The 17,436-nt window shown below is 42.5% G+C and overlaps 1 protein-coding gene across 1 annotated transcript in view; it reads left to right on the forward strand.

The window, feature by feature from the left end:
- The window catches only part of RNF150 (ring finger protein 150), a 255,102-nt gene extending 240,261 nt beyond the window's left edge, over positions 1–14,841 (forward strand). Inside the window, exon 7 of the mRNA XM_082728470.1 lies at positions 11,801–14,841. Within this exon, the coding sequence (XP_082584596.1) occupies positions 11,801–11,919 (119 nt within the window). The 3' untranslated portion in view covers positions 11,920–14,841. The remainder of the gene's footprint in view (positions 1–11,800) is intronic.
- The last annotated feature ends 2,595 nt before the right edge of the window (positions 14,842–17,436 follow it).

Genomic DNA, 17,436 nt, shown 5'->3' on the forward strand with positions numbered 1-17,436 from the left:
AACTGAGTGATGGGTATTAAGGACGGCATGTGATGCAATGAGCACTGGGTGTTACACGCAACTGATAAATTATTGACCGCTACATCTGAAACTAATGATGTACTGTATGTTGGCTAATTGGGTTTAAATAAAAAAAAAATTTTAAATGTATGCCCTCAGAAAGACTTGCAAGCAGATGTTCATAGCAGCCTGATTCACAACAGCCAAACACTGGAAATAATCCGATGTTCCTCAGCTTGTGAGTAGATAAGCCAACTGGGATACATCCGCCCAAGGGAATATCATCCAGCAATAAAAAGAAATGAACTATTGATATATGCAGCATCAAGACAAATCTCAAAATGAGTGTACTGAGTGAAAGGAACCCGACACCAGAGAGTACACGCTATAAAATGGCATTCTAGAAAATGCACCTGAAACCAGAGCCCTGCTTTTTTGCTGGGAGTGATTTTGCCTCTCCAGCGACATTTGGCAATATCTGGCCCCGTTTTGGGTTGTCACAGCTGGGGAGAGGGAGGGTGGGTAGAAATTGAGGTGCTGCTAAACATGCTACAATTCCCAGGACGTTCCCCCGCCCCACAGCAGGGAATGATCCACCCATAAATGTCCATTATACCAGGGTTGAAAAAATCTGATAGTTATTTAGAAAAAACAAACAAATAGCTTAGATGTCACCTCGGGGCAGTAACAGAAGCATTGATTGACAGTAAGGGGCCCTGGGAAAATAATAGAAGTGCTCACTATTTCAAAACACCCTCAGGATAATAATGGTAGTTGCACAGATATATACATCCATCAGAGCTCATGAAATTATACATTATTTTTTTTTATTTCAAATAGACTCCATGTATAACATGGGGCTCAAACTCATGACCCTGAGATCCAGAGTCACACACTCTACAAACCGAACCAGCCAGGTGCTCCAAATTACACACTTTAAACAGATGCAATTTATTGCAGGTAAATTATGCTTCAATAATGTTGATTTAAAAAAAAAAAAAAGTGTATCCATTGGTGTCACTAAGAGCTCCTGCGCTTGCACCCTCTCTATTCTGATGTTGCCAGAGCTGTCTTGCTTCTCCTGGGGAAGCCACCAGCATTGAGGCTACCTAGGAACTCACGTTCCTCCCCACTCTGATTCTGTTGAAACCACTGCCAACACTTCCAGAACCCACAACCCAAACCAGAAGTATGGTAGCTTCCCTCCTTAGCAGGACCTCACATAAGCCCACTGGCAAAGGAGTCTGGGAAATGCAGCACCCGGTCTTCTAGCTCCCCGTGAACCTGGAGAGGGCAGGCAGGGTGCAGAGTAGCTATGAGTTACTTCCAGCACAGAGCTCACCATCGTCCAATATCCTAAGCTGCAGTCCAATCCACATGCCTTGACGTATACTCTGATGACACCTGGTCACACTGGGTCCCCTGAAAAGAATGTCGTTTTCCCTCCTCCCCATACTTCCAGTGCCAGTTAGATCTCACCACTGGTTTACCTGTGACCTACTTCATGAACCCCTTTGGTTACCCAGTTGGAGGCAAAATTCTCCCCACTCCTCTGTTTCTTTAGCATTTTATTCATATTACCTTTAGCAAGTATCACCTCGAATTAAACTTGTGTTGAGCAAGTCTTACTAGATCAAATTCAGCATAAAAGTAGAGTCTGTTTTAGTTCATCTTTATTTCCTCACAGCTCATCTCCAGTGTTGGGTGCCTATCTAATAAGCTGTTCAGTAAATACACGTTGAATAAAAGAGTGGTTAAATAAATTGATGAATGAATAAATGAAGTCTGTAGATAATTTTATACAATTATAAAAATGGGTACATCTGTATATTTGCCTACCTCTCTAAATCTATCTAATCTCGCACTTTTCTTTACTTTTTTTTAATTCCAATTATATTCACATTTATCAAGATCCTTCCATATATCAGATACTGTGCTTAATGCTTAAGGTTTTCTGTAGGTTGTACTAATGGGAGATTGTAAAATAGCTATTAATAATGTTAATAAATGTTCACTAGGCTTTATGTCCCTTCCTGCGCAAACTAATATGAAACTATCACAAAAGGCACATTGTCCCTTCTTTTGGCACTTAATGAGGAATTACTCGATGAATGAACTGTTCATGAAATCTATAAGGAGTCTGAGCAACTGGACGAAATCATTCCCTTCCTGCATGAAGTGTCCCAAGGACGGAAAACCAATGACAAAGAGATGAAAGCAAAGTGAAATCATAATGATGTGATATTAGTATGTAAGCTTCCCAGGAGTTCTCCTTCACCAAGTTCGCATAAAAATAATGCTTAAAGCATTCTTCCCACCTGAACGGGAAGAACAAATTTTTCCCATTTGACCTCCACACACATCTATTTATCATTATGGAGCAAGAACCTAAAGAGGCCAAGGCACTGGTTTTATCAGAACAATTTCAAAGTGACCTAGCCAGATGGATAAATTTATAATGAATACTTTTTTTTTCTTAAAGATTTTATTTATTTGTCAGAGAGAGAGAGAGCCCAAGCGGGGTAGCAGCAAGCAGAGAGAGAAGCAGGCTCCCCACTGAGCAGGGAACCCATAATGGGGCTCGCTCCCAGGACTCTGGGATCATGACCTGAACCGAAGGCAGACGCATAACCAACTGAGCCACCCAGGTGTCCCCAGATGGATAAATTTATATTGTAGCCCTGGAATACTTAGTTCCCAGATGTGGCCAAGTGTTGTCTGTAAGAACAGCTTAACAGCCACATAAAGATCTGACAGCTCGGTGTTCCAGAAAGGCATAGTTGCCAATATCGCAGGCTGGCGTAGAGATTCCATTTCTGCCCCTGTCTGTGCACTTGACTTTGGACAGGTTGGCTTTACCTGTAAAATGTGTAGCAGTCATCGGGGTCATCATACAGCTACTTCAGAATGTCATTGTGAGAAGCTCCTGGGCAGCTTAATTTGTTAAGCCACTGCCTTCGGCTCAGGTCATAATCGCAGAAACCCGGGATCCCGTCCCACACAGAGTCCCGCATCGGGCCTGAGGCTCTGCAGGAGTCTGCTTCTCCCTCCGACCTTCTCCCCTCTCATGCTCTCTCTCTCACTCTCTCAAATAAGTAAATAAAAAAAAATTTTTTTAATGTCATTTTCAGACGTGTAGGAAGGAGTCAACACATTCTAGCTATTATTGATATTATTGCACAGCCTCTGAGGAAAGTGGCCTTCGGGCCTGTCATTCTCACAGCAGAAGCCCCTCCCGAGAGGGAAGATTTAAACCTAATCAGAAGTTGATCTACTCAAATTCTTGCTAGGCAAAAGAGATAAGGCAAGGGATCCTTGCAAAAGGGACACATTTCCTTATTGAAAACACTCTGCATTTGAAGTTGAACTAACTTGCCCACCAAGATTATGACAGGGAGTATGTAGGTAGTGCCTCAGCTCTAAAATATCACATTTCTGAGAAGAGATGATAAGATAATGTTCTAAGCCCTCCGATCTGGTTGAGCCCCCCTTCCTGTGGTGCTCTTGCATCATACAGGGGTGATTGGAAATGATATCTTATTTTCAAGAAGATAAGCGTTGGTCGCAGTGGACGGAAGGCTGCCATTTTTCTCTGAGACCTTATTTTTCAAGTACATGGGGGAAAAATCATCTTTTATGCGATGCAGAGCAGCTCCCAGCATGTAACCCCAGACCTCCTGGAGAATCGGGACACCTGAGGGATTGTATTCATCACCACCTTATTTTCTTTCAACACAGAGAACACTTACTCTGAGGGCAGTGTTTGTTCATTCTTAACAGAGGAGGACTTATTCCAGCCCGCTACTGCTCTACGCCTTCTTTCATAAGACAGGCAGTAAAGATCAAACTTCTTCTGGGAAGGATAATTTTCTGCTTGAGCTTCAAATAACCATCATAAAGAAACAAGTAGGAAAGCAGTGACTTCATATGAAAAGTGTCATGTCAAATAAATAGAACATATAGTCAGTGAAATGTAAACCAAAATATGCATTGAAAAGAAAGGCAAGCCACTCTTTTTGCATACGGCAGTGTGTTCTCCAACTCACTCAGGATACAAGATCCCTTCAGTGAATGGATCTTAGCCTTTGTGTGGTTCTTTAAGAATCTAGTGAAAGCAGTCCTCATACCAGAAAAATGTATGTATGTGTGTGACCATATAAACATGTATGGAATTTTAGGTACCTGGGTGCCCCCGCAAGTCCACTAACCCTCAGGTTAAGAATCTCACCAAGAAATAAAGATATAGTCAAATTCATGGACTGTGGAGTCAGATCTACTTCTAAGTCTTACTTGCAGTTTAAGCTCAGGAGGTTTTTAACCTTTCTGAGCTCTAGTTTTATAGCCTGAAAATAGAAATAATACTATGTCATAAGTTGATTTTGAATATTAAATTAGATAATCTGTTTAAATACTTAGTGTAATCCTAGGCATGTACTAAATACTCAATAAGCATTAAGATTGTTATTAGCTAATAAAATACCAAACTTGAGCCCTACAGTGGCCAGAGAGAACTTTAGTTCAAGTTCAATGCTACAGACATCTACTAAGTGTGTCCTATTTTAGGAGGAGCATGGTGGGATTCTGAAATGAGAATGCTGACAGGGACATGGGGCTGAGCCAGGGAAGTGCCAGGGACAAACGAGGTATGCCCAACACCAGGTGACGCAGATCTCAGAGTCTTCTTCTATTCTCAGGAGGGAACTTGATCATGCAGGCACATTTTATTATACACCCTATACCAAACCCACAGCAGAACTACAACTGCAATGCCCATTTTACAAAGGAAAACTGTGAGTATTTAGGTAATTTTTTATATATTAAGAGATAAGCCAAAGATATTTATATATTAAGAAAGATAAGCCAAAGATATTTATAATTTATGGATTAAATGGAATAAGTCCCAACACTAAGAATATTTCGGTTAATCACAGGCTACTGCTGGATTGTACTTACAATTACATCTGGAAAATTATGAAAGTTAGGGGTCAAGAAAATAGGTTACAAAACTCCATGTAAAATGGAGTCTTTTCTGCCCATCTTCTCATCAGATGCTCGTTAATGCTGTGATAAAGACACTCAAGACTGTGAAATAAGATGACAGTTAGCCTTATAACCCACCCAACCAAATCAGTAATACTCACAGTACCTCATTTCCTTGGGTATGGATTGTTAATGGTGAGTCAGTGTCTATGGAGGAGGTAAAACAGAATATATTTAAAAGAAAAGAAGGAAATGAATCAATGACACGGTATTCTCTGGCCACTTTCAGGCTCTTTCGGAGCTTACCCTCCTCTGGTGTTCTTCTGCCCTACCCCTAAATATGAGGTTTTCAGCTGATCTCTCTACATGGCCAAGTACCATGAACCAGGACAGCAGACTGTTAGACGGCTGTGGGGACCCAGACCGTCTTTGACTTGAACTAAGCGGGGCAGCCCTTCCTCTGTTCCCCTCAATGATTTCATTCCAGGAATTGGGCATATATTGCCAGGTATTTATTTTTCCAAGGTAAATTTCAAATCTAAATTTGTATGTAAAGTAGCCTGACATTTAAATATTGGTAACTAATTCATACTTTAAAAGAAAACATGGCACAGGCAGAACGAATCATGTTGGCGGCATGAGTTTGAGTTTTTGGCAGTAGGTTTTAGTATTCCGGGGAGATCTGTCCCTGGTGTTTTTCTCTATAATCTTTCGCTGGAAACACCTCATCTACTCTCCTGGTTTCAAATTGCTGAAGCCTCTCACTTCACGTACTGCCCTCCCGACTTCTGTATCTAGCTGCCGACCCCATCTCCCTTTGCGAGTCTCACGGGCCTCTCACACGTGGCACACGCAAAACTGAACTCATCTTCAGTTCCTCCTGCTGAATAAGTGGTACCTCTATTACTCAAGAAATGTGGGGGTAAGGGGTGCCTGGGTGGCTCAGTGGGTTAAGCCTCTGCCTTCGACTGGGGCCGTGATCCCAGAGTCCTGGGATCGAGCCCTGCATCGGGCTCTCTGCTCAGCCGGGAGCCTGCTTCCCCCTCCCTCTCTCTGCCTGCCTCTCTGCCTACTTGTGATCTCTGTCTGTCAAATAAATAAATAAAATCTTATAAAAGAATAAAAGACACATGGGGGTTATCCTTCATTTTCTCCTCTCTTGCCGCCCTTGCCCAGCCCATCACCCTTCAGTGTATCCTCTTCCTAAAAGATTTCTTCAGCGGGTCCCCTTATCTCCACCCGTGCTGCTGTATCAAGCCGTCATCACGTTTTGTCTGTTTTGCTACAATAGTTTCCTCCAGATTGCCTCCACCCTTTGTCCTACCAATCTGTTCTTCACTTAACAGCAAGGGTGATCTTTTAGAATATTAAGTGGATCCTATCGCTCTCCGCTTCAGTTCTCTCCATGTCTTTACAGTGCATGAAATCCAAGAGAAGAAAGTAGGTCAAGTAGGTGTAATACTACTGCATCCAATGGACTGAGAGTATTTTTTTTTTTCCATCAGTGAAACAGGCATCAAGATACCTACATCAAAGGGTTGTTGTGAGGATGCAGTAAAGACCAATGTTATTTCTGCATTCCTTTTATATCAGCTTTTTCAGGGAAGGAGGTAATATTCCATGAACATTTATATTGCTAATAGCTACTTTACACTCCCCAATTAGTACCACCTACAGAGAACCTTCTAAATGTTTTAGTGACAGCGGGTTTCCTTTGTATTATTGTGGCCTCAAAGTAAAACATCTGCCTTAATTAAAAGATAAAGCCCTGCTTTTAAAAATTATGGCACAGACTAAGTTCAATTAAAAACATAGGATGGAGTAAAAAAATAATTTCGAATGTCTTCAGATCATTTTTTTGTTTTAAGTTTTGACATGGAAAATGATTAGCTGATATGCTTGATACTATGCTACATTGTAAAAATTGAGCCGCTTTTTGGCAAGTATCTGATTTCATTGATTCGGATTCCTCTTTGCCTGGAGCTGTGCAGGACGGTCAGTTTCCAAAACAGCATCATGAATTCAGCAGCCATAGTTCCATCCGTCCCCATGGCTTTTCTTTCGATTCCCAAGTTCCAATTTAGAAAACCCACAGTGGGAATGAATCCTTGAAATCTGCAGACTGGTGGCTTAAAAAGCCAGAAGTGAAGGTGAGAAGCTGCCACTGCAGGTTACATGGACCTATCTTTATAGAACTCTGACTAACCCAGCCCAGATCTGGGCTGCCTTTGTTTTTTGGTTTTTGTTTTGTTTTGTTTTGTTTTTTAAACTAGATATTTATGAAAGTCATAGAACCACTCCACGATGAGCTTCTTGGCTGACTTACAGTGTAATTGCGAGCTGAAAATTTTGGCTGCTCATGAGCTGAGTTTGTTCATGGACCACTGGAGGAAAAAAAAAAGAGGGAGAAAAAGAGAGATTATATCTCTATAATTTAACCCTCATTTTTTATCCCCAAGAATAAGAATAATTTAATTCACTACACCTCAAATGGTGAATTCTCCCGTTTAGTATATGCTTGTATTAAATATACAACGGACCTTTTTTGATTAAGAAAAGAAGGTTTTCAATTAAAAAAACAATAATTTGGAGGGTTGTGCTGAAAGAGAGGCTTATAACTTTGTTCCTTGGTGGGAATTCTTGTAAATATTCATTGAGAAAGCAACAGATAGGAAAGACTGTGCTAGGGTGACATCAACCTGTACATGTACAAACTGTAACCACTGGAAGGGACTCTGAGATATCCAGTCCAAATTCACTTTATAGACAACTAAACTTTAGCCCCAGAGGGCAGAGTGACTTAGACAAAGTAACATGTGTAGTTACTATACCTGAGGCTAGAATAGTCTCATGAAGTAAAACAGGTTCCCAGTTCTCGTGCATAGAATTCTATTTCTCCTTGCAAAAGTGATGCTTTAGGAGAGTGCTGAGCGAAACAAGTAGATTGAATGTATGAAACTACTTCCAGCCTCTCCTAAAACCCCACATAAACTATAGCAAAGGGATTTTGTAGGGTGTAGGCTAACATGGATGGGAAAAGGTAAAAAGAGACAATAACAAAATCTGGGCAACTGGGGAAAAAAACAGATGAAAGGCCAAGGACTTAGTGGATCTGAGAAACAGAGCGAGCTCCTGTGTCCAGCTGTGCAGGTTGTGCACTGTCCCAGTCTAGTGGACACTGCTCACTCAGACTCCAAAGTGAAGGCCTTCCCTGGAGTGGTGCTGAGCAGAGCCTGCACAGCAGCAAGCCAGAGCCCTGCAGAGAAAACAAATGCAAAGCAGCCATGAAGGAAGGGAGAACTATCCCAATTTGCAAAAAGAATTCCCCAAAAGTCAGGGATTGAAAGTACTAGGTGGCTCTGGAGAAGAGGATAAATGGGAAGGAAATGCATGTGCACAATTAAAAACGGGCTATAGCTACAGGTACAGAGACGGGTTTCGTTAGCCTAGAATGTATCTTGTTGTGAAGTGTGGGGCAGGGATCCAATTCTGTCTTTTTTCTAAATGACTAGTTTCATTGAATATTTGTTGAGTGCCCCCATTTTCAAATAATAAATCCTTCTATCTGTCGAGAGCTGCTTCCATTCTATTCTAGCCAGGGGTCTGTCTACATTACTATGAGCCGCACGCATTTATGGGCCTAGGAAACCTATTAGAGCTCGGTTGTTAGGTTGGATATATTCCTGTGAAACAGCCCATTTCTCTCAAGCTGATTCTTAAGGCCATAACTTTTTGTTAGTTCTGTTTGTCTCCTTTTAAATATCTTAAGAATTCATTGTCTTTTCGCATGAAAAAATGCTCCACATCACCCGGCATCAGGGAAATAAAAATCAAAACCACGATGAGATACCACCTCACACCAGCCAGAATGGCTAAAATTAACAAGTCAGGAAATGACGGATGCTGGTGAGGATGCGGAGAGAGGGGAACCCTCCTACACTGTTGGTGGGAATGCAAGCTGGTGCAACCACTCTGGAAAACAGCATGGAGGTTCTTCAAAAAGTTGAAAATAGAGCTACCTTATGACCCAGCAATCGCACTACTGGGTATTTATCTAAAGAGGACAAACATGATTCGAAGGGGCACCTGCACCCCAATGTTTATAGCCAGCAATGTCCACAATAGCCGAACTATGAAAAGAGCCCAGATGTCTATCAACAGATGAATGGATAAAGAAGATGTAATACACACACACACACACACACACACACACACACACACACACACACGGGAATACTACTCAGCCATCAAAAAGAATGAAATCTTGCCATTCGCAACCTTATGGATCAAACTAGAGGATATTATGCTAAGCAAAGTAAGTCAGTCAGAGAAAGACAAACATACGATTTCACTCTCATGTCGAATTTAAGAAACAAAACAAATGAACATAGAGGATGGGAAGGGAAATAAAAAGATGAAAACAGAGAAGGGGCTAAACCATAAGAGATTTTAACTATAGGATACAAGCTGGGGGTTGCTGGAGGGGAGGAGGAGACATGGGTAACTGGGTGATGGGCATTAAGGAGGGCATGTGATGGGATGAGCACAGGGCGTCATATGCAACTGATTAATCTAAATTGTTTCTGAAACTAATAATATACTATATGTTAAGTAAACTGAATTTATTTATTTTTATTTTTTTAAAGATTTTATTTATTTATTTGACAGAGAGAAATCACAAGTAGATAGAGAGGCAGGCAGAGAGAGAGAGAGGGAAGCAGGCTCCCTGCTGAGCAGAGAGTCCGATGCGGGACTCGATCCCAGGACCCTGAGATCATGACCTGAGCCGAAGGCAGCGGCTTAACCCACTGAGCCACCCAGGCGCCCAAGTAAACTGAATTTAAATTTAAAAAAAGAACTCATGTCTTTCATAAAACTCACATATTCTCCTTAACTGTACGTCAACATGAAATAAATCATATCCGTGATTATCAGAGCAAAAGTATTACAACCACCAGCTTCTTCTGTGCTTAACATTTTGCTGGTCTTCCAGTTTCTTCAACTTGATAATGGGACATGCAAGCTCTTTGGTTTTAAAGCTACCTTTTTTTAAAGCCTCCCTTCAGAGCCCCTAGCTTGACCTTGCACTCCAGTCGTATTTAAATATGACCTATTATTATATGACGTATTATATGACATATTATTATATGACATATTAAAGATGCCCATCTATCTGTACAAGGCTCGCGATCATGCTCAGACATAGCTATTTATACATACTATTGCTACTGCTTAAGGGATGCTTCCTTCTCAATCTTCTGGCTAGAATATGAGTTCTTCTTGAGGACTCATTGTAGACGTTGTCCCCGATGGGGGGACAGCAGTGGGTCACATAGCCCTCTTCCCTGCTCCTGCATCTTCCAGCATCATGCATATCCCACTGAGTTGGGACTGACTATCTCCTGAAGGGCCTGCCTACTGGACAGTAAGCTCCCTGAAGACAGGAATCATCTCGCTCTTACTGATGTCCCTCGCATCGAGCCCAATCCTTGGTACATAGTGGGGACTCACTGCGTCTGGGGGAATGAATGATATTTGTTCCCTGCAGAATGTTTGGAAGTAAAACTGAAAAATAAAATTTTTTTTTAAGAAAATGACTATAAATCCCCAAACTTGAGACAATTCTTCTAGCACTGTTGGCTTCCTGGCTTCTGGTTAACTTTGTCAGCCACACTGCATATAAAGCTTTGATACTTCTGTTCTCACTTAAAAGAATCCTGTGAGCATTTTCTTATGTAACTTCAAGTTCTTTGGAAGTATCACTTTAGTTGTTACAAGAAGGTGGTGCTCTAGAAGCAACACACATTCCTTAGGTATTCTACATCGTTAGACTTTGTCACTTGAGATGTTTTGCTGCTATAAATTGTGCTTGAGTGAATATTTTTGCATGGATACTTATGATACATTCTGGAAAAGAAATTACTGAGTGAGAATGTCACAGTGCTACATGGAGTATATCAAAGTACCTGCCTCAATGTAATACTATGTTTCTTTAAGAGTGAAGATTTTATAAAAAAAAAAAAAGTCGTTCATTTTTACCTTATAGTTATTGGTCATTTATATTGTATATAAATATAGCGACCTGGGTCCACTTTTCTGGTTAGTTTGTCTTACTGATTTCAAAGCTACATGTTGAAAACGCAGCCCTTTGGGAATGCTCGCAAGTATTTCAAGTTTGATGTATGCCTTTTTATCTTATTTTTCATGTATGTTTTTAAGACTTTGTTTACTTATTTGACAGACAGAGATCACAAGCAGGGAAAGCGGCAGTCAGAGAGAGAGAAAGGGGGAATCAGTCTCCCTGCTAAGCAGGGAGCCCGATGCAGGGCTCAATCCCAGGACTCTGGGATCATGACCTGAGCTGAAGGTAGAGGCCTAACCCACTGAGCCACCCAGGCACCCCTTATTTTTCATGTTTTTAATATTTTTTTAATTTTATGCACATTTATCTATCTGTTCTTCTGTGAATTGCTCAACTGCTTTTCCACATAGTTTCTTGCCCTACTTTGATAAATTAGATATTTTCCTATGTAGACATACACTTATAAAATATATCTATATTTTACAGCTATATTAGTTTCTTCTTTACATTTAACTTATTTGGAGCTTATTTGGGGCTGTCATGTGAGATGAGGCTCTAACTAGTTTCTGGTTTTTGTGTTTTGGTTTTGGGTTTTGTTTCTGTTTTTACTAAATAGCCAGTTTTTCTAATACTGTCTCTCGGCCATCAAAGAAATGTGCCTAAAGACAATCGTATAAAATAACCAGCCTCCAAAGACATAGTTCAGTGTTGACCATGAACTTTGCTTTCTCCTCCCAGGTGAGCAGGAGCCAGCTGTAAGCAGTGATTCTGACATCTCGCTGATTATGGCAATGGAAGTTGGACTGTCTGATGTAGAACTTTCCACTGACCAAGACTGCGAAGAGGTTAAGTCTTGAAACGGTGACTATAGAACAAAGGGGTGGTAGGACCCAAGGGGAAGGGAGGGAGGAGGACCTCAAGAATTGGACCCGGCTACGCACACCTCCAGAACCACTTGGTAACTCCACGGCGCTCCGCTCAAGAATGGTAATGAAAGCAATATCCAAAGTCACGTTAATCAGGAAGCCGTCTCTCCAACTGTACAACAGTCCATGGCCTTGGCAGCTGGGAAGTTGAAAGCTAATTTTCCCTCCCATGTCCTTGTAAACACACTTCAGGAGCTCCTAAAACAGACCGAAAGGACATGCTTAGGGCTTCTTAGTTTTATTTCCTTTTCTTCCAGGTCTTGTTTTGTTGTTTGGGGAATGTTGTTTGATTTCTTTGGCAGTTTCTTTCTAAAGACTGTGTGCAGTTTACATGATGTCCACCCCTTCGGTTGACTCCAGCTTTTGTACAGAGTTCTGTTCGAAGCAGCAGTTCCTGCTGTGACCGGTTTGTACGTGGTCTCGGAGATGAACGGCCTTGACCTCTCGGCATGAAGTGTGCTTGGCTTTGGGACGTGCCTCAGCACCCCGAAACGGTCTAAGGCCAGCTTTCCTTAAGAATCTAAGTTCTTTCAAGTGGATCTTAAAGATCCTAGCTGCCAGAGACCCCAACACTAAGCTCTGAATCCACTGAGATTACCACTCATCATTTGCATTCACATCACGCTGGCTCCCACTTGCCAGGCTCTGTTAATGGCCCCTGTGACGTGAGAAGCAAGCTTCATTTTTGCCTGGATCTTACAGTGTTTGACTGAAATTCCAAACTCAGAAGTCCCCTCTGGGCTGTAGCGCTGTTCTTCATGACTGTAGGGCTTGTAGCTGGGACCGCAAGCTCGTTTTTAAGACCAGTCACCGCATATTCTTCCCAAAAGCAAAATGTCTGTTATAGTGGTGTCCGCAAGGCTGAAACCGTCTTTTGTTCTTGTTCCTTCCACAAGTGGCTTCTGTAGGTGATGGAGGCTTCAGAAGAGACCCGGTCCTCTGGGAACCCTGTGTCAAACACACTGGGTTCTCCCAGGTGTGCGAGCACCTGGGTTTTCCCTTAATCCCAACACACCTGGGTTAAACCTCACCAGACCTCAAGGAAGGGTTCATGGGAATCCTTGGCAGCTTGCTTCCTGGGCTCCCCAAGTACATCTAAATCTCAAGTGAGGAGGGACGTGTGATCTGATAAACCATTTGGTCTAAAAAGTACAGCATGGGGAATTTGCTAACCAAGTCTCTCCTAACGGAGAGAGACAAAGAGGGAGAGGAAAAGAGGCATCCAATGGATACTGAAACCCACCGGCATTTTTAAACTACTTACATTTTTATTCTTTTTTTTTCCTTTCTTTTTCTTTTCTTTTTTTTTTTTTTTTTTTTTGTAACTATGACAGAGATGTGCTATTTTTTCAGTGGGGAATTTTGTAATTCATTTAGACTATCCCCATGCAGAGATGAGAAAGGCAGTGAATGGTCTCCCCGGACAATCACGGATCACCTCACCCTCTGTCAGAAGGCGACGGCGGCTGCGTGGGTTCCTAAGAAGGAAGGCTTTTCTCACTGAGTCATTTACATCTTTAACAAGGCTTTTCCACCTCATTACACTAATACTCATCCAAAATCCAGAGCTGGGCTGTGTCGTAAATCACTGCCTGCTGACACGTAGAGTGGAGGTCACGGGAGTGGATGGCAGACTACTGGTCGCTTGCCCCCACCCCCACCCCCGCTACCTCCCCCCTCCCCCGCTCCCATCTTTAATGATTTCCTATTGGATGCTTTCTAATTGGCAGCAAGGCAAGGAGAATGATGACCACCTTCAGAAATGTCGCAGCTCTCTGGGAGTCTCACACTTCCTCTAATGAAACCCAGAGTCAGTGTGCGAAGGCAGGCAAGGAGGAGCGAACTCGGCACTGAGCCGAAGTCCGGAGTCCGGGCTGAGTCACGTGTTTGCTGAGCCTCTCCTCTCCCTCTGCGAAATGAAGGAGTTCCACTAGATGATGGCCAAGGCTCCTTCTGGCCTTGAGACTGCTAATGAGCTTTTTGCCCTGGGAGGGGGGCAGTGGAGGGGTGGGGTGTCCATTTTTTGGCAGATGGTGATGACATATAGCTGACTTCGTACCTTGGGGAGGCAGTTTCTTGACACATAAGGGACACGAATGGCTTTGGTGCTGAGAATGACTATCGAGATGATTCAGGGTTGAAGTCCAAGTAGGAGTGGTTTAGTTTCACCTGGTTTTAAAACAGCTGTTAGTTACAGAGTCTGTAATGTCCGGATACCTTCAAATTCTAGTCCTCGGTCTGGGATTCTTCGTCTCAGAGTGTTTCTTGTTCTTAATCAGCATAGCGTTACACTGTGTACCCTTGAGTCAGCTCTACCTGAAGCACACTTGGGTATTCACTTATGTCAAGTGGAATTAGAAGGATAATCCAACAACAAAAGAAATAAAATTGTATTCCATACCCAGGAGAGAAAATGCCCTTTGCACTGCATACTTCTCCATATGATGAGTGTTGTCTCTTTTGGCCGGTGACCAGATAAATCAGGAATCGGTTGCCTTTGTACACCACAACGTGGCCCCCCTATAGGATGCTGAACAGATGAGGAGGGGCCCGGAGCAGGGTGAGGGGCATCTGAGTGGGCTTTGACCCCAAGGAGGTTCTGCTGCAGAATCCCTGAGCCTAGGAGGCTCTCCATTTACCAAAGGTTTGTTTTCAGAGGATTTTCTTGTGGCTTTGGTGGTTAAAAAAAAAAAAAAAAAAAAAGTTCAACCAGCATAGAAGCGTTTAAAAGAAATGAAAAACTTCTCCCATAGCCTTCTTCACCACCACCTGCCCCACCCCAAAGAGTAAATTCTGAGCTGGGAACCCTCTAGAAGCATATGCAAACTTCATGCATATTTACAGATGCGCATTCCTCTATAATGAGTGTCTAGACCAGCACTATCCAATAGAAATACAATGCAAGTCACTCATGTAAATTTTACATTTTCTACTGGCTACATTTTACAAAGGAAAGAGGAATGCTTTAAAATAATTTTAATGATATATGTAATCTTTTTGTTTCAATGTGTAAAAAGCATAAATGAAATCTTGTACATTCTTTTTTGTATGAAATCCTCTAAACCCATAGTGTGTTTAAGCTCCCAGAACGCCTCATTTTGGGCGAGCTACATCTCCAGCCCTGTGTCAACAGCCACATGTGGCCCATGGCTCCCAGCTGGGTAGTACAGGTGCAGAGCTGCTCCAGCATTCTCGCAAGATCCCCTGACCCTTGCAAAGAAAAAAAAAAAAGTTAAAACCTAATTACCTCCAGAGAGAACTAGACTCCACCCAAGTTGCCTAATGAGAGCCCCAAAGATCTGTTTATTTTATGACAAGTAAATAGTCAGGCCATGCTTTTTTGAAATTTCTGCCTGACCTTTCTCACCATACACTGATGTCCATTACTATTACCATTACTTTGCTGACCTATTTTTTTTTTTTTTAAGTCACACAAACCATGTTGATTTGGTGCTGAAATGAAATTGTCTCCCTCACTTCTATGACAAACCCTTATACTGGTATGTGGCACTCGGGAGCCAAAAAGAATTCCATCCAACTTCACCTCAACCCCTAGTTCTCCTGCTTCTGGACTGGCCAAAGGCCTTTTCCCAGTGCCAGTGCTCCCGGGGGATTTGAGAGGGAAACGAAAGAGGTGATTCCGGGTCCTATACGTAGATCCTTATTTATCAAATCATTTAAGGACAAAACCTGCTTTTTGTGCAGGGAAGTTACATACTGACTCCAGGTACAAGACTCTGAGTAGCCTTATGGAGAAGAAGTCTTTGGGGTTGTGACCACCCAGCCCTATTGGGTGAATCGTGATAGCTGCCCGCTGCCAGCTCTCAGCTCGGAAGTCAGCATCCTCTCACCCCAAGGCTGTAGGCAAGAGAGGGAGCATTTCCATTCCCTCAGGAGAACGGAGAGTCACCTCTAGGAATTGCCTCTTCCATGTGACTGATCCTCTGAGAGGAACTGAGCACTGATCATGAATACAGCAGCTAACCATTGATTTCGTCTCCAGAGCTTGGTTACCCCTGAAATAGTAACCTAGGCAGGAAGAAGGGGAGTTGGGAGAAGCAGAAAGGGAATAGCAGAGGGCCGCCTGGCTGGCTCAGTCGGTAAAGCAAGCGATTCTTGATCTTGGGGGTGTGAGTTCGAGCCCCACATTGGATGTAGAGATTACTTTAAAAAAATCCTTAAAAAAAAAAAAAAAAGACAGTGGCAAAATCCACCTACCTTTTCTGACATCACCTCGTCATGATAGTAACCATAAAGGCAAATCCCTGTCCAAAGATTGTTTTCAGTATTTCCCTCATTCTGGACATTAACGGGTCTGGGTTTGGTTATGTCAGAAACTACGGTGCCTGGGGGCTGCTTCAGACCGTGCTGACATCCCTGCGGCCACCAGACCTTCAGAACCAAAAATGGTGACAGATAGCCTGACATGGGGTTCTTTTTTTATGTATAAGTTGTGTTTAGCTGAAAATTACTGCAGAGCATAAAAAAATAAGTGGCATTTAGTTATCCATGGAGTGCATCACCTTGATTGAACACAAAGAAATCTCACTAATCAAAAGTCTTTCAGAAAATCTGAGATACGGAGTCACATCCTCTGTGGAGCAAGGACCCAGCCACCTGTGGTACTGTGGCCCCTGCAGCAATTTCCAGTGGCATTTTTTATATGGTGGAGCTTTGATCTCTTTCCCTTTTTCCCTGTGTGTGTGTGTGTGTATCTGGCTTTCATTGACTGCTGTCTCTTTCTGTACAGACACCTACACACAACCTTTTCCCATCTTTTGGGACAAAAAAAACCTTGGAACTGTAGCTTTGGATCTGTAGACTTACCGTTATTGTGAATACCATAGTTACTGTTGTTAGTGTTTTTCTTGTTTTATTGTGTGGCAGTGTCTATATTTGCACTTCTAATGAGGAAAACCAGTTTACTCTAAAGGCAAATTAACTTCCTCCGAAATGGAGTTAGCCGTTTTCGCTTCTCCTAGCACTAATTTAATCACAGACCGCTATAGCTATTGCCTTTTTTTTTTCAGGCTCCCTTGCCAATAAAGTCTCCTAGGCAGATAATGGCCAAGTCACAACTCCAGAATGCTATTGAGATCTGTTATGTTCTACCTTGAGCATTTGTGACCTTCCTAGTCCACCAGAGGCCCCTGAGGTTAAGATTTCTTAGAAAAATGTCAAGTGGCCAGACCATATCCCATGTCCACTCACGCTTCTTCACTCTGCTTCTTAGCCCAAGAACTTCCTCTTTGTTAAGGAATGCGAGGGCCATTTCTTCTTTAAGACTGAAAAAGACACAAAGAAACCATTCTTCTAAGGTGAGGGAGGAAGGTTCCCTGCACAGAGCTGTGTGTCACAGACATGTAACTGACGATGGCAGGAGGTGGGAATACCAGCCTGCAGGAAGTGAGAAGGGATGGCTGGACATGAGCATGGGCACTCTTTCCA

The sequence above is a fragment of the Mustela nivalis genome (assembly GCF_964662115.1).
Source record: "Mustela nivalis genome assembly, chromosome: 4".
Classification (NCBI taxonomy): domain Eukaryota; kingdom Metazoa; phylum Chordata; class Mammalia; order Carnivora; family Mustelidae; genus Mustela; species Mustela nivalis.